The sequence below is a fragment of the Drosophila willistoni genome, unplaced genomic scaffold, assembly GCF_018902025.1.
Source record: "Drosophila willistoni isolate 14030-0811.24 unplaced genomic scaffold, UCI_dwil_1.1 Seg531, whole genome shotgun sequence".
Taxonomy (NCBI): domain Eukaryota; kingdom Metazoa; phylum Arthropoda; class Insecta; order Diptera; family Drosophilidae; genus Drosophila; species Drosophila willistoni.
In genome coordinates this window covers 1,995,370-2,013,474 of record NW_025814459.1, presented here as the reverse complement: position 1 = coordinate 2,013,474, position 18,105 = coordinate 1,995,370, and the positions used below count along the sequence as shown (strand labels likewise).

At 35.4% G+C, this 18,105-nt stretch overlaps 1 protein-coding gene across 1 annotated transcript; it reads left to right on the top strand.

Annotated features, from left to right (window-relative positions):
* The first annotated feature begins 3,861 nt into the window (after nt 1–3,861).
* On the top strand, nt 3,862–15,935 carry LOC6653319 (repressor of RNA polymerase III transcription MAF1 homolog). The gene is made up of 4 exons (XM_002075654.4): nt 3,862–4,689; nt 4,766–5,012; nt 15,339–15,616; nt 15,672–15,935. The coding sequence occupies exons 1-4, from the start codon at nt 4,589–4,591 to the stop codon at nt 15,721–15,723; spliced, it is 678 nt and encodes a 225-aa protein (XP_002075690.1). The 5' UTR covers nt 3,862–4,588; the 3' UTR covers nt 15,724–15,935.
* Nucleotides 15,936–18,105: the final 2,170 nt, after the last annotated feature.

Below are 18,105 nucleotides of genomic sequence, written 5' to 3'. Positions count from 1 at the left end.
ATCTTTTAAAATATCTCGATTTAATGTTACGGAGATTAGAGAGCCTACGTGTGAACCAGACTGGCGCGCTGGAGACGGTAGAGACATTCACATAAGGAACGCATTTATCAATTAGAGAATTAAGAGCAGAGTAAAAAATCTTCACTGCACAATCTATATCGCAGCACTCAAATAGAAATGACCAATCAAAAGAGAAAATAAGGCTATTAAGAAGATTGAAATTTGTTTTACGAAAACATCTACGACGAGATTTTGAGATGTTATTAAATGAATTAGTAACGGAATTGTAAGAAATGGTAGGGTGATAAGGATCTTCAAGGTTTCACTAGGGGCTGTGTTTGTGATACAGCACTAACAGTGGGATCAGAGACATAATCAAGATCAAGGATTCTTTTAGAAGAGTTAAGTAAAGAATTCAACTGATATAGCGGACATTCAAGTAGGCTATCAAGAAAAAATTGTTGAGATAAAGGAATTTTGATTCCGCATCAGTTCGTGCATACAGTTTTGCATGAACGTCATAAAAGTGGTCATGTTTTGATTGAGTGAGATCAATAGGGCCTCTAGACCACTTGGAGTTTGCTGGCCAAGCTCTGGTGCGCTAGGTTGCGGATTCTGTAGATGGCGGAGTGACGGGGTCTCTTTCGCGGGCTCCGTCTGTCCAGTTCGGAGCACACTAGCGAAGGATACACTAGGACTGGTTGTAGCAGTCATGTTGGATGATCTAACAGCCTTGGCGAAGAAAACCTCCGGTGTAGTTTTGGAGGCGTTGAAGATGATTTTTAGTCCAGCTGGGGGTTTGCGCCCGTTTAGGTGTGATTTAAGATCCATCCTCTGTAGTTGGCCGTGTGGTTCCCTCCACAGTTGCTGCATAGTCTTAGTGCGGCGTTGTTTCTGTCCTTGGTGCAAATGCCATCTTCATGATTTTCGCCGCAGCCAACACACAATGACCTAAGATTGCAATTGTTATAGGTGTGGTTGTGTTCCTGGCAGTTTTTACACTGCGGTGGTTGGTGTCTCTTATGGGGCTCATCTACGGTGATTCTTCTGTGCAATAGAAGCTGTAGGTTGTAGATCGGGTGCACTTCATTTGGCTTCGAACGCTCTGCATCTGGTTGGAGCTCGATTCTAAAGAGCGGCTGTGTGACTTTGTTCCTGTTGATGATGTTGACAACGGACTTGACCGCAAACCCTTTTTCGACCAACGGGTCTGCTATTTCTTGAGTAGGGACCGATGGCTCAATCCCCTTTAACACAACCTGGAGCCCTTTTCTGCTTTTTAGTTGGTAGGTATAGAAGTTGATGTTAGCATTACGGAGGTACTTTTCGATGATGCGGAAATTGTCCTCGGTTTGGGTTTGACATTTAATTTCTCTAATGTACCCATATTGAGTGGGGTTACAACAAAGTTACTTGCCCCTACTGTTTCTACTAGCTTTGAAATCAGGGCGCTGCAGTTGGCTCCACGGATGTATAAAGGGGATGGTCTAGCCGATTTCAATTTTTCTACACCGCCGGCTTGGGCGTCTTACTGATCGGCAAGAATTTTAAAACGATTCCCGCTAAGGGGTGCTACTCGTTCATTTGGTTTGGTTATTTTCGGCGTATTGCCACTTTTTTTCTTTTGCGGGCTTAGCTTCCGCTTAGTTATTTTAATATATCTACTCATTCCAGTTTGGACAGAAGTCGTTGGGTTTACTATTGTGGCTGACTCTGGGCGACTTGTCGTTGACGGCTTGAGGCAGGTCAATACTTCGGCAGCCGTTGCAGTAGTTGCTGTCAACGGGCTGACGGTGCTGGTCGGTGCAATCGGTGACCCAGTTATCGATATTGATGGAGAAGCACACTGCTCTCTCCACGGTAAGTTGCTGTTGATTGCTGAGTGGCTGGCACTTTCGGTGTTATTGCTTACGTTAGCATTCAGTGGGGTCGGCGGCACCACCGAAAAGTAAGCGTTGTTGCGTTGGACCGAGAGTCGACGCTCACGTTGTTGTTGTACAATTAGTTCTTGTAGCTGTTGCTAGTGGGGATCGAGAGAGCTTGGGCCCGAATTGGTGGACATGGCTTTTGTAAAATTTATGCACTTTGTTGTTGCAACTTAGTATTTATTGCTCTTAGAACAAATAGCAATAATAGCAATATGATTGTAAATAGGCGCCTCTGAGGCGACTGAGAGCCCAACACAATTTTTGCAAACGCGATCTTTTTTTTACACTAAATTTTGCGGAGTGCATTAAAAAACAAGTCCGCACACGGCGGAGGTTGAAATGATCAAAAAACTGATGATCGATTTCAGGCAGACGTTGCCACTAATTTCCCATGGAACGCTTTTAGATGATTTAAAAACATTATCGCTATCCACTAAAATGAGAGTTACGCTTTAAAGTGACCAAAGTGCTAGACAATTTTCCAAACAATTGTAAGTTGTTAGAAATGAAAAAGTTTTCCAAAAATTAGTCAGAATTATCACAACTATGCTTGGTTAAGTCAATGAGCAATTCTTGCCGCAAATCCGTTGTTACTATAATTCTCTAGAGTTACCAGGATTCCCACCACATAACTTGAAACTGAAAGTTGGTTCAGTTATTATTATATTGCATAATTTGAATTCACCGCGACTTTAGTGAAAAAGTATGTATTCCTCGAAGACCAATGATTCCGAATAATCTTCCGTTTGAATTCCAACGATTGCAATTTCCGGTTCGCCTTGCATTCGCAATGACACTTAACAAGTTGCAAGGCGGATCGCTTAGTGTTTGCGGTACAAATTAAAAAAATCATTGTTGGTCTACAGTAACAAGCCGGCGACGAATGGTGAGCTCAGAGCCAATATTGAACGCGAAATTGCTGAAATTTCATCCGATTTATGCAAAAGAGTGGTCGAAAATTGGGTTTCGACTTCGTAAAAGGTGCACGCGGAGGTCATGCAAAAGAAATCGAATTGCATACTTAAATGTAGGTATATGTTCAAAATCGATAACACAAAAAACTAGTTAAAAAGTCAAACCGATTGTGTTTTATTCAAAAAAAAAGTTGAAGCGCTCTTACTGAAAAACACTTTAGTATAGGGGGCTCTTCAACTTATATTCCCGGTGGGCCCTTAGGGTCCCAGTCTGGGCCTGTACATATATATATATTTTTAGAACAACGGTCGGCATACATACAGTCACAAATGTAATTGTCTATGTAGAAACACACACGAAATGCGAAACTTTTTCTTGGTTCACCCTAAAAAAAAAATTGTATAGCTAAAAATGTTTTTAATATTAGTTTAGAATGTTTTGAAAAAAATTGTAAATGCATTATAATTATGTAATAAAGGTAGTGTAATATTATTATTTCATGATTATAATCTTATAAATTCTTTCAATTTGATAGTAAATAACGCATTGAACATTGCATGTAAGCTTTCAGTGAAGAAAAAAAAATTTTTACAATTACACACGTTTTTTATGTGTAATTTTGACACGTTGGCTGCTTGTTTTCTTGAGAATCGTTTTTCTGACAAGCACGAATCGAAGTGTTTCCGAAGTGCTGTTACCGAAACCTACACGAGCGTTTATAGTGTATGTAAGACGGAAGCACTGCGGCAAAACTAGTCCATTATCCGAGGAATGCGCCGGAGTGCCGGGATTGTGGATGGTGCCAATCACTGCATTACATCTATGTATGTATGTACAATCATTGTCATCCATTAATCGTGTCATAAAGATACAAATTTTGTGGGATTTAAATTATTCGAATGGTCATAAAATTTGAAATGTTGCTTTGTGGGAACAATTGATTTCGTTTTGAAAAAATTCTGGGCGAACGGAACTTGTAAAATTATATCATATGTATGTAGTATCTGAAAATGTGTATCGTTCAGATTAACGAATATTTCGGTCATTGTTCTTGAATGCTATCGGCTTGTTGTTGCATCGTGCATAAACTGACTAACGAAATGTTATGAATATGCATTGTATATTGTAGTAAAACGAATAAGACTGTGTAATACAATAGTGTGTTAGATTGGCCAAAATAGTAAAAATAACTGAGCCATAAATACATGCTTTCAATGATTTACCAATAATTTAAATTGAACGAACAAATTGTGAAGATCAATTATTTATTATATTGATATGTAATTCTGTGGAAATTGTGTATATGTACAAAGATCAAACGGCTAATAATAAAATCGACGCCATATTTTGTTTTCTTTTGTCGTGATTGCCCGACAATGTGCAAACGTATTCCAATACCTTCTGTATTTACATAAATACAAAAACTTTTAAATTGGTATTGAATGTAATGTGGCTTCCTCGCTAACTTTATTATGTATTGAGCTGCATTCTTGGCGTTTATTTTGAAACCCATAAGACAAACAACCAGTGCATTTCAAGTGTATAAAATGCATATATATTTTCAAGCTTATAGAAACAATTTTACCTGTTGGAGCTATGCAAATATATGTATGTTGCAGATTAGTGAAATTGTCACATATATTTATATTGAGATTAAGCACTGCATAACTGATTAGATTTCCAAATAGATTTTGCTGGAAAAAAATAGCCGAAGCGTTATTGAATAAATCATTTTTCGTATAACCATGAAACTGTTAGAGAGTTCCCGTTTCGAGGCCATTAACAATGCACTCTCCATACAAACTGGCGGAATCAATATATTTGGGCGAATAGAAAGCTATTCGTGGTATGTATTGAAGAATCGGTTACTGTATTCATAAATATGAATGTATATATAAATTCCGTTTATTTGGATTTTTCAGTAAAATGGTTGCCGCTGAGAAGATTTTGTATAAACGCTTTACGGCAGAAACACAAGGCCATGATCTACAAGCGTTGTCACCCCCACAAACTCTAGCCGATTTTTCACCAAACTTTCACCGCAACAATAGTCAGTCAGGAGATGAAGGTGTTATTCTCTGTGACACAATTTCACGGAAAACTTTATTTTACTTAATTGCGACGTTGAATGTTTCATTTGAACCAGACTATGATTTTTCGGATGCAAAGGTAAGGTATACGAATAAAAGTATCAAAAGTGGAATAAAAAGGTTTTACATCTTTTTCGACAAAGACAAAACATAAATTATGCTCGAAATTCATGAGATCAAATTCATATATGTATGTACATATGGATTTATTTATTTTATGACGACGTTCCAACACTAAATAGCACCATTCTCAGTGAACTTGGGATTAACTCTTATTTCCCAAATTTAATTTGTGATTTCAGTTTCTACTATAAATATAAAATTACAATATAATTTTTCTTATCATAATATAAAGTCGAGGAACACAGCCGGGGGGTTTTAAAGTGTTTTATAACGCATAAAATAAATGCACAAAACTATGTTTAGTTGTCCGAGATCGTTTGTGCAATTTGGACAGGATACATACATACATTTTCTAGCGAGATAATGCACCCAATCATAAAACAAAACTCACTGAAGTTTTTTTAAAAGTCTCTCAAATTCTTATTTTAGACTGGTCAACAAACAGACTAGACTCAAATCCGATAAAAAATCTTTTAGGCATCTTGATTTAACGGCTTTTACCCACGGAAAGCAATTTCCAAATATACGAAGTCATTTTTCAAGAATCGGACAAATTGAACATCCAAATGCTCCAAAACGCGCTTAATTAAATGGCAGCTCGTTTAAAGTTGTTTCAGTTGGTTTTTTTTTTTTCATTTTAAACTTAGGACACAAATTAACAATTTGTCGCAGTTACTTATTTCATTTGAAAATATTTTGTTTGATTTTTTTCTAATTTTGTCAGAACTTTTTTCCATTTTAATGGGCTGAAATATATTTATAAATTTAAGAAGTTTAAAGATAAATTTATTTTATTTTAATATCTTTATCGGTTTTGTTGGTATAGATAGTAATGTAGTGTCCCACTCGCGCACCTTATGTATCTTTTGAGTCTTAACACTTTAACACCAGTGTTCAATTTGGTAACTATCTACGACCATCTGGTTAGTCTATTACACAATGAAAGTTATAGTTTCAAAAAAAAAACTTATATGTACAAATTTAAAAAAAAAACAGAAACTTATCAAAGAAGGAAGTCGAAGAAAAGGATTACAGAAAAATTAAAGGCATGCCATTACAATAAATCATTTTTCGAAAAAAAAAACCTGGAATGACTTGTGATGATGAGCTCTTTTTGTATAGTTTTTCGTCAAATTCAGACATGGGTCGGCCTAAGAAGGATTTTAGGGATCTCTGCCCTAAAAATGGCAAGTCTCGTAACAGAAACCACATGCAATGAATTAATGGTGGCAACAAACACTAGCCTGTATAAATTTGGAATGCGAACCGCATCAAAAATCGTTGCAGATCTTAATGCAAACGAGACCGCACTACAAAAAATTAAAAGGTCATTGGATACAAAAGTACAATTGCCAAATCCGTACTCACCGGAAGAAGCTCAGGCTCTATATATGGATATAGGCTACACGAAGCACACATACTTGTAAGCAGTGGACACGCAACATAACGGCAAAAGTTTGAAAATGGGGAAACCAATATGCTCCATCAACAACAATTGCAATTTGCCTTGTACCATTACAAATTCAGCTTAGATCAAAAGTCTTGTGGAAAAACCTACGACCTTCCTCAACTCGCTATTGTCGTCTTTTAAAACTAATTTGCCAAAAGGAAACACGCAAATTAATTAGATCAGAGAGCGACCATGTAAAAAACCAAGTAGAAAAAATTCAACCACCAACTACCAATTTATGTAGAATTGCTCAGTTCAGTTCTACATATTGCTTACAGACACCCAATAAAAAATAGCAAGCTCGACGTGAAGATAAGGCAAAGAAAAGCTATAAAATCTGAAATCCAATTCCAACTTAGCAAATGGGCTTTTAGTGGATATCCCAGTGGGTAGTAGTGGCAATACCAACAATGGAAATACTGCCAGACGGTTTTTTAGCCAACCAAATTTAGTAGCCGTCATTACTGTAGTTAGAAAAGCTCTAATATATAAGTTTAGTGTTATATTAAGGGTAATGGCTTGTGGATATCAAGTCAATACTGATTCATTCAGCTCATATGACATGGAAACAGCTGAATTGTATGTCGAAAAATATCCATGGTTTTACATGACGTCATCTGTACATAATGTTTTAATACATGGATCGGACATCATCAACAATGTATCACTTCCTATTGGAATAATGTCCGAAGTAGCACTTGAAGCCAGGAATAAGAATTTTAGGAATACGCCTAAACCATTCCTTTAAGGACAAGAGGATTTATACAACGGAAGATGTTATGAATGGATTACTTGTTTCATCGGATCCACTTATAACGACTCTCTCCAAAACAACAAAAGCCACTTTCAACGAAATTAATTTGGACAAAATTTTTTCATATATATTATAAATATGTTAAATATCTTAAATTGTGTCATTACGCGAGTTTCTACTACAGTTTCGCTAGAAGGGCGGCCTGGCCCACTGTGCGACGGATCAAGAATAAATATACTTTTTGGGGTCCGAAACGTCTCCTTCTGGGCGTTCCAAACATTTGACCAATTTAATTTTAAATTAGAAGTTATGCTTAAGCCAAGCCTATGGTTTCATATAGATATATATTATATTATTTCAAATAATATACTGTAATATGCTGTGTTCACGAAAATAGCAGTGCAGTAGATGCTAACAAAGATTCACAAATTTTTTACATATTTCTTTTTATACATTCAGTTTTTTGACTTTTGTTTTGAAAAATGGTATATAGGCATAGGAAAACCGAACAAATTTCGGTAATTTTACTACCTTTTTTTTCTTTACTTTTGTGCTTAACCCCACAAAGTTGGCTGTTCACAAAAATAGCAGTGTTTCGTTTAGTTGCGAAAAAAACAAATAAAAAGTTTACAAACATTTTATTAGGTTTTTCAAAAAAAAAAATGTACTGTACTTTATTGTCAGAAGCATGTTCAGTAGAATTTTTCGCAATTCGTGTTCTATTTTTAGAAAACTAAGAAAGACAGAAAACCGTTAACTTTTTCTGTGTGCTTGCATTTGTGTGTATCAATATTATCGCCCACAGTAGCAAATTTGACTTTATTAAGTGCAGAGCACATATTTGGATTTACAGACATTGTAATTAAGTGAATTCAGATAATTTTTTAAGAAATGCTGCTTGAAAAACAATTATCTGATTATGAAAAGGGCCGTATTTTCTCACTTTTCGAATCAGGAGAGTCTATTTCGAGTATTGCACGAAATTTGAAAAGAAGTCGACGTGTAATTAAAAATTATTTGGACAATGCCGAAGAATATTCAAGGAAACGAACTGGCCGAAAACCGTTGCTAAGTGAGCGCGATAAACGCAATATTATTAACAAAGCCAGCAACAGCTCAATCTCTTGTAGAGCTTTGGCCTCACATCAGTGATGACTGTTTGGCGAGTACTTAAGAACTCAGGAATCATAAAGAGGTCTAAACTGACCAAAGCCCCGATGTCGACACAAGGTTGCCGGACTTGACTTTGCCGAAAGACATACTGCGACCGATTGGACAAACGCGCGTTTGAATCATCCTCTTATGGCTTACAGTATATTTTTTAATTTTTACCCTAGCAGGTCATATTTTCTGATGAGAAGTTCAACCTGGATGGTCCTGATGGGTGTAATTCTTATTGGCATGATTTGAGAAAGGATTGTATGTTTTTGAGGAGCATTTCTTTTGGTACCTTGGAATTGAAGTCTGTAACGAGCCGAATGAATAGTATCGAGTGTATTCAAACTTTGGATAGTAGTCTCATTCCATTTTTAAAAGAATTTCGTGAAAAACCAATGTTTTTACAACAGGATAATGCCAGAATCCATGTGAGCAGACGTACAAAGGAGTATTTGGAGGAATCTCATGTCGATGTCCTTGATTGGCCAGCGCGTTCTCCAGATCTCAACCCAATAGAAAATGTCTGGGGTGTTCTTGCAAGACGGGTGTATGCCAATAATCGTCAATTTGAGACATTTGGAGATTTTAAAAGGCAAATCTAAATGAATGGCAAAGTCTCGAAAAGAACCTTTTATTAAATTTAGTGGCTTCAATGAGGAAGAGAATTTTTGAGTTAAATTAAGGCAAATGGAGGCCGCACTAAGCATTAATATTCGTTTTTCCATCATTCCGCAGCGGTTTCGAATTTTTTTTTGACCAAAACCTGAAATTGGGCTATAATTTTGATACAGCAAATGGGGCTTTTTGTCTTTGTTGTTCCTTCTTTTTAAGAAATCGTTATTAGTTCGGTAATTTTAAGTGAAAAAGTTGATTTTTATTCAGAATTTAAATATTGAACTACTTATTTTTCAAGATTTTGAAGGTATATGTCATTTGTGAAAAATTTTCAGCCAATGTGTTCTTTTCGTTTAAAAGTGGGTTATAAATATGATAAGCACTGTAGTAAGTGTTATTAAGTAGACAATTATGGGGTACTATTATTTGCGTCAACTAACTCTAAAAATTTCATGGTAGTCGGAAAAGGAACGCATTGCTATGCTAAGAAGACGGAATGGATTCAAAACCTTGAGGATCAAGGTAAAACTTAAAAAAAAAATCCAAATTTTAGTTAGATGTGTTGCTGCCCTACACTACCAAAAAAAACCCGAAAAACGTGGCATAAAACGTGCAAAAACGGCTTTAGATGACTGGCACATTGTTATATACAGCAGATTCAATCAGTTTGCATCTTCTAATTTCGTCAAACATGATCTAAACGTGTCGGTAAGGGGTGTTACTCGTCGGCGTTGACTCCTAAAACAAGAGCTAATATCGCGAAGTCTTTGCTTCGACTCTTGACGTCGAAGCATGTAAAGCACGTTTGTATTTTAACAAAACTCTATATAAATCTTCCCATTGCAAAGTAGCGTAATATTCTCGGGCCAGACGTCCGTAAAGTAATCTTGTTTGGTGGTGCAGGATCTAAGCAGTATGTACGTCGCCCAGATCCCCTATAGTATATACCACCCAAACGACACGGTAAAACGGTTAAGGGGTGGGAATGTTTTTGCTATTTGCTTTTAATCTTTAGAGTTTCAAGAATATTGTGTGCAAATTTCAAGTAAATCGGAGTAAAACAAAAGATATAGCGTTCAACTGATTGGCCTTTAGTGAAGCTGTTTGAGTATAATAAACTTCAAACGCGTTTTCCTCAAAACGACTTTTTTAAAGTCCGTGTTCAGTGTCATTTAAAAACTACTTTACCGATTCATTTCAAACTCATACATATGTATATATAAAATACCTCCCCCCAACGTTTAGTTTACCTTTTTTTTCCCATTAAATGTGTTTTTTACTTTTAAAATGCCGGAATTTTTCGCAAAAAATTGAAATTTCAACTTAAGACTTTAATAAAAAATTTTTAAGTGAAAAGAAAAAAATCGCTGGCTATAGGGGGGAGGATTTAATGATACTTTAACTAATTCACCCCTTAAGCAATGTGGCATGATTTGGACTTGTTTCTCATATAAACGACTTGGTACAATTCATAAGATTCATAGGAATATGTATCGAGTTATACTTATACGTGGACATCATTAAGAAGGTTAAGCTCTCCTATATCATATGGAATATGCCCATAAAATGGACAAATCACCAGAACAACAACCCAAAAGATAGGAGCAAGCTTGAAAAATGTTGTTTTCAGTTCAAAAGAATCAAGGTAATGCCAGGGTCGCCGGATTGGTAACCCATTAAATGTGTGGTGAAACATTCAGAGAAGCGTCACAAAGAAGAAACCGTCTAATAATGCGCCAAGCCGTTATTGCCAATAATTGGTTCAGGACTATTAAGTCTTAAGAAATTGAAGTTTAAAATAATTTGGAATCGACAGATTTTTATATTTAGTAATCACTGCTATTTAATAAACAGCAAAAAATTTAATTTTTATTACCTTGCTCATTTCTGAAAATGGGCGAAATTTTGTTCAGTCCAAAATGGTAGTACTTTTATTATATATAAATATAGATTATGAATTTAAAAAATAGTTTTGCACTTATGGTCTCTTTAATATGATTTGTGAACTTTGAAGTCAAAGCTTAAGTGCACTGCTATTTTTTTGAACACAGCTGTACAAAATTTTGTGAAGAGAATCGGCTAAATCAAAGATATACAAACCTATATTCAAAATGTAAAACTTCTGTAGCTCTTCCGTCTAATAGGAGTCTGCGTTGATTTAGACAAACGGACATGGTTACATCAACTCGTCTAGTTGTGCTGATCAAGAATACGTATTCTTATGATGGTCTGAGATGCTTCGTTCTGCACACTTCTGACCAAAATTAATATACCCTTTTTGCACGGGTATAAAACTAAAATATTATGTCTATTTTAAGTTTTTTAATTAAAAAAATATAAATTTAGTGGTTTGTTGGATGGTGCTTCAAAATCTATAAAGAGGTTTTTTTCCGATTGCGCCTAAAACGTTTTTTTTATCGATGATATTAATGTGATGGAAAATATGAACCCATATATGATCCGACACCAACCCTAAGTATTGCCGTTACAAGATTGGTTATATGATCAGAGATTTTTGTCTGTAGTTAGGGACACAGCTTTAGCAATCATATACGATCCCATTTGTAAAAATTTGTCGCCAAGTTGTGAACTGAAATGTGTAAAAGGCAATTGCACTGGACCATAAGAGTTTAACACTCAGGCTCTGTAGGGATGAGAGAATGAAAGAATTATGAAACAAAATGTATACGTTCAAAAACTATCACGAGAAATTATTATTTTTATTTATGGTTGATTTTTGCGACCTTTTGATTATTAGTGGTATGATTTGCCGGCTCGAGGTCAATTTGTATTATTTTTATGCTTATTTTTTTCAGCATCTGCAAAGTGTAACGTTTGTTGTAATGCTGTTTTTGGTCTATTATGTTTGCTGCATCAAAATTTGGTGAATGTCCACTGGCGGCACAGTGTGCCATAAGTGCCGTTTTTTTGTAGATTCCAACACCATGTCTTATGCAGAAATTAAGTCCAACTATAAAAAATACAAGACGGTTATTAATAAGTATCAATCAAAAACAAAAAAATCAAAATTAGTTCCAAATTTATCAGCAATAACTCAAAATACATTAGGATTTTCACAAAAGACACATTCGGACATTCACAAAATATTAGAAAGACATACTTATAATTTTCACACAAAGGTATTAAGCTTGTTAATAAAAAATAAACACAACATACTAGCCAGACAAAACAAAGAGAAGGAAAAAACAACAAAAATGTTACAAGAACAGCTGGACGAAAATGAATTTAAAACATTTATGAAGAGTGAAAGCATGATAGCCGAAAAATTATCAACAACTTTCAAGAGACATCTCGAATCCAATCATGAGAGACTACGAAAACAACGGAACAGCGTTCTCTTGAACAAGAAAAAACAACAACAACACAAACGATTGGTTTGTAAATAAGACGAATAGAGAATTTCCGACCGACGTAAAAGCGTTACTGGCGAAAGGCCCTAAGTTCGCAATCCCAGTGGAGAAGAGAAAATTCCGTCTCTTCAAATATATAGCAGACGGAGAGGACCTAGTACAGACTCTTAAAGACAAAGAGAAACAAGAGGAAGCACGCAGAAAATTCTCTTTATTAATAAAAGACCACAAATTCTACGGACTATGCAAATACATAGTCAACATATTAAAAAATATGAGGGCAGACTCTACATACAACGTAAAGAACGCCTCAGAATTCAAGACAAGTATTAATGACACATACATATGCGACGATGAAAGATTGATATCATTTAACGTAGTCTCACTTTTTCCAAGTATTCCAATAGAATTGGCACTTGACACTATTAGGGACAAATGGATAAAAAAAAAAGCGCACACTAACATTCCAAAATTAACTTTCATGGAAATAGTACGCTTTTCTATACAAGAGAACAGATATTTTAAATACAAGGACAACATACATATACAAACAACTAAAAGGAATGCCAATGGGCTCACCAGCATCACCAATAACACCCGACATAATTATGTAAGAGCTCATAGACAAAATGATGAAAACACTACAGCGACCACCTTGAGTTATGACGAAATATGTAGATGACCTTTTTGCCATAATTAAAGAAGACGAGATCCAAAACACACTTTGACAACCTAAATTCATTTGACAGAAACAATAGAGTTGGAAAATGACAACAAATTGACATATCTAGAATCATCAATAAACAGACTAGAAAACGAGCTAAAATTAAAATGGTACAAAAAACCAACAGCATCAGGACGAATCATCAACTTCAACTCCAAACATCCGAAGTCTATGATAATGAATACAGCAAGAGGTTGTATACAACGGATGCTAACATATCGGACCCAATTTTTCATGAAGAAACAAAGGATGAAGTAACACGAATTTTAAAGGATAATGACTTTCCAAACCACACCATAAGGACTCTACTAAAAACTCACAATAAGAAAACAAATAGAAAAGCCACAACAAAACGCTTTATGTCCATCACATATGTCCCACAACTGTTGGAGAGATTAGCAAACTCGGATTGCTATGACACAGACCAAACAGATAGCACATAAACCCATAAACACGTTACGCAGTATATTCAACAATGAAGAAAACTGTGATAAAATGTATAAAAACTAAACTATCACAACATAGATCTGACTATAAACTTCGCCAACACTCCAATGCACAGTGGCAGATTTGAAGAAAATAGCGGCAAAAATTAAAATACTGTCCGTAAGGACTTGAAATTTGGTACACGTGATTGTATTTGTATATAAAAAAATTGGAAAAAGTTTCAAACGTATCAGGCCACGTCCACTCATACCGCCCATATAACTCATATAAAAAAAATTTAATTTTTTACTTAAAATATCGCTTTTATTTAATATTCTTCTGCTTCGAGTGAATATGCATCTAAGGGTTTATAATCCGAATCTGAATCTGATTCATATTCGATATCTACTAAGGCGAGATTTTCGTTGTCAGTTTTCACATTGGGTTTAGCGAGAAGTTCGAGTACTTTTGACGGCAATTTTTTATAATTGTGGTTGTTGTATTTATCCAAATAATATTTACTTGAAAGTAGGGGATCTGATGAATCAATTGCTCGGTGAAACACATATACTAAATTATTAATGCGACTGTTTTTTCGAGAATGCGACAGTCTATCCCGTTCAAAATAGATGAGAATAAGTGAACATTTGAAAAAGCCCTTCTAGCAGTATTCCCATCATTTGTATTGCCGCTTCGTTTTGTTTTGGTCTATCTACGTGTACTCCCATTTGTTTCCATAGCTTTTCTTGAATATTTTTTTTTCGAGATGCCATAAAAGCCTTATCATTTGCCTCTCTGATTTGCCACTTATTTATTCCTATCCGATACGAAATATGCAGAGCAAATTCAAGAAACCTTATCCATGCGTGTAATGGGCTTACACCATATTGCAGAGCAAAAGGCTTTGGCTTAAATACTTCAGCATTTGTATCCGTGGTCATCCAAATGGTTTTAGAACTAGCACCACATATTGGACATGATTGGGTCGAGTTCGTTCCTGTTAAAGCATTGAAAACTTTTCCATCGATAAGTGTCATATTTAGATCAAACGAAACAGAGACAGTTCTCCCAGACCAATTATTGAATAAGTACGATTTTAAGATTTCAATTTCGTCCTTTATTGTTTTCTGCTAAAATATGTTCTTTACTCTCCTTAATGAATTCGATTTTCAGTGGTCTACAAAATCGCACTGATTGAGTTTTAGAATTCATCCATAGAACTCTCCCCAAAGAATCTTATAACTTAATAGGGATTATTGATGTGACAAATAGAGATTGGTCAAGCGTGTCCTGCACCTTTTCTTCAAATTGTTGCTTGTTTAAACTGTGTCCAGTCGGTCCATCAAAGCCATAGGTGACGATTAACTTCACATCGGTTATGCTTTCAAATTGAGCAAAAACTTCTTTTTGAAAATTAATTATTCTTTTTGCATTATGGTTCAGCATATTTTGTAACGAAACTTGTGCTGAAGCTTCCGTTGCTTGTATTCCGACGGGTCTACATTAAGATTTAGCTTTAAAAACGTTGTCGTAGCATGGGAATATGTCGCACCCATGCTTCTGGTTTATGGTTCGAATGGCGTTATACTGCTTTTTGGAGAAAGAATTTTCAAGTAGAAATGCTAATGCTTCATCTGCAGTCATCCGAACTGGTTTTTGATTGCAATCGCTTTTGCTTTTACTTACCCAAAAAATTTACCTCGAGCCTTTTTTTTTTATTTTTCAATAAACTTTTAATTATAAAAATATTCTTAAAACAAAAAATTATTTGCTTTCTTTTTTAGTCGCACGAGTTTAGCAAGGAGCCTTCTTTGCAGTGGGTTATGAATTCCGTTCACTCAAACCTCTCTGCACTAGCTGGAGACCAATATCAAGTTTTGCGCCAACCGTTGTGGTCGGCTGTCGACGATGAGGTTAACTTGCCAGAATGCGACATATACAGCTATAACCCGGATCTGAGTTCAGATCCTTTTGGAGAGCCAGGTTGTTTGTGGTCATTTAATTATTTTTTCTACAACAAAAAGTTGAAGCGAATTGTGTTTTTTACAAGTCGAGCTGTAAAGTAAGTGGTTTTAAAATATAACGAAAACCAGTTAATGTTATTTTGTCTATTTAAGTTCTCTCTATGCTGGCGACACTTTAGACTTTTCATTGGAAGAAGTCTATTGAGAAATGGCCGCAACTGGTTACTCTTTAAATTGTTTGATCACATGAAAATTTGTATCAGCACTGGCAGGTGAGACCGGGTAAGGAAGAATTCATGCTATGAATAAAGGCGATCCTAGAAATAGTAAACCAAAAGCAAATTATTTTTAAGGATTTATCAACATCAAAAATGTACTTCGTTGAACTAATAAAAATTAAGAATTACACAAATTTAAGTTTTAGCTTGAAATAAAGTTAAGATTATTGTTTCATGTTTCCAAGGCCTCTGCGTCAATTTGCACAGAAGGAGACGTTTCCGACCCTATAAAGTATATATATTCTTGATCTGCATGAGAAGCTGAGTCGATATAGCCATGTCCGTCCGTCGGTGCGTATGCGTTTTACTCAGCCATCTTAAAAGCTATCGGGGTGAAATTTTTTCGCGCTTTTTATTACCCGGGTAAGATAAAGTATGTAAATCATCAGGATCGGACTACTATATCATATAGTTGTAGAAGAAACATTTTTGCAGAAATTGGAGTATCCTGTATCATGAAATTTACTAATGTGATAGTATTGGATATAAAAATTTTAATCTGATCGGATAAACAAAACACAAGTTACAGTCGATATAAAAGGTCATCATCAAATCAAGAGCACACGCATACACACACAGACGCAACGCTACATAAACTGTATGTGTATGCGTGACGTGCTTTGCTGCTTTGATGGAAGAAGCAGAAAAAATTTTAGTAAAAAGAGAAATAATGTTTTGTTTGTATATTGATAAATTGAAAATTTCAAAAAGTAGAAGTATTATTGCCAAGGACTGTAAGTGTATATAAACTTCGGCAAAGCCGAAGTTATCTTTGATATTTTTATTCCCATTTTAAAAAGTGCTGAACGACCTGTTGGTGTAGGAGCCATGAGATCTAGAGTATTCAATAGTCCTGTGTCATTTATTTTTAGAATAGTCACAGCATACTCAAAAATAGCCTTAAAATTTACTAATAAGATCGTTTTAATCAAATTAAGTTAAGCCTAAAATTGGTCAAAAGTTTGCAACTGAAAAAGTACTCAAAGGATTGCAAGATAAAGTTATCGATACAACTAGCGGAGTTGACGTCCGACATCTGAATCAACCTATAACCATAATAAGCTTCATCCTAAAAAAAAATTAAGGTAAATCGGAGAAAAGAACTTTAGTGAAAATGTTCAAGTGTAACAAACTTTGGGTTGATTTGTGATGAACGGCACTTGACTGATCGAATCAAATTGTTTACAATAATTCTACACGTAAAAAATACTAATTTACTTTAAAAGCGAACCTCCAATTTGAAGACGTATCTACAATAACCTAAAATTATTAACCTAACCCATGTAAATAATTTACACCTTAATGTCTCAAAGTACTCATTTATTAGATTCAGTCGTTTGTCTTCTTTCCCAGCTCGATATCCGTTGAAGCGCGTGTTATAATTAACAAATTTAGGCTTAATTTTTGATCCTAAATTGTCTTTTAATTTTGTGAATCGCGGTCTTCGCCTAACTTCTTATTCTGAAGACTTGTATTTGGCATCCTAATAAACTAATCAATAGTGAAATTATTTCTTTTTATTTACTACATACTCTAGATTTTTTAAAGTGTTTTATTATAAGACTAATTTAATGGGTAATGAGTAGATATAAGTAGCAGTACAAATATAATGTGTAAGAGTTGTCAGATTGAAAGTACTTTTCAATATACCCCTTAATTGAATATCTGGCAAATACGATCTTATGACAATTTTCATAATGACTCTTGCCGCCGAAATTCGCTAACTGCCCAGCAGACCCGACGCAGCCACCAATGGGTTAACCCATATAACTCATTCTCTTTCATTTTCATACTTATACTTAAGCGCCAGCCTTCGTGCTGGGAAATTAACCGTTGCATCTTGCGCTTTAAGCTTACATGTTAGGTTCTATGCTTGTTACTAAGCGGCGGACAGAACAGTTTGGTTACAGCCGCGAGTAAGGGCAATTAATTTATAGTGGCTCACATACTACGGCTCGCTTATGACCACGACGACTCGCATACTACGGCTTGCTTATGACCACGACGACTCGCATACGGTACACACACCATACACACACCCACTTAGCATACCGATAGAATAAGAAATACACGTGGAAGAAATAAATGAAGTATCACGTGAAAGTGAAGTGTTTTTTTGTGGGCCCGCTAAAACATCGAACCTCAGCGCCAAACTCAACAATGGCGATTAGTAATTGACTATCGTCAGATTAATAAAAAACTGTTGTCCGATAAATTTCCACTCCCTAGAATTGATGACATCTTGGATCAACTAGGTAGAGTAAATTATTTTTCATGCCTTGACCTAATGTCAGGTTTCATCAAATTGA

Bases quoted from the DNA above. Each gene is read 5' to 3' on its own strand.
- LOC6653319 (XM_002075654.4), top strand. From the start codon at position 4,589: ATGAAACTGTTAGAGAGTTCCCGTTTCGAGGCCATTAACAATGCACTC. The intron at 4,690-4,765 runs GTATGTATTGAA...TGGATTTTTCAG, and splicing joins CGAATAGAAAGCTATTCGTG to TAAAATGGTTGCCGCTGAGA. The intron at 5,013-15,338 runs GTAAGGTATACG...TTTCTTTTTTAG, and splicing joins ATGATTTTTCGGATGCAAAG to TCGCACGAGTTTAGCAAGGA.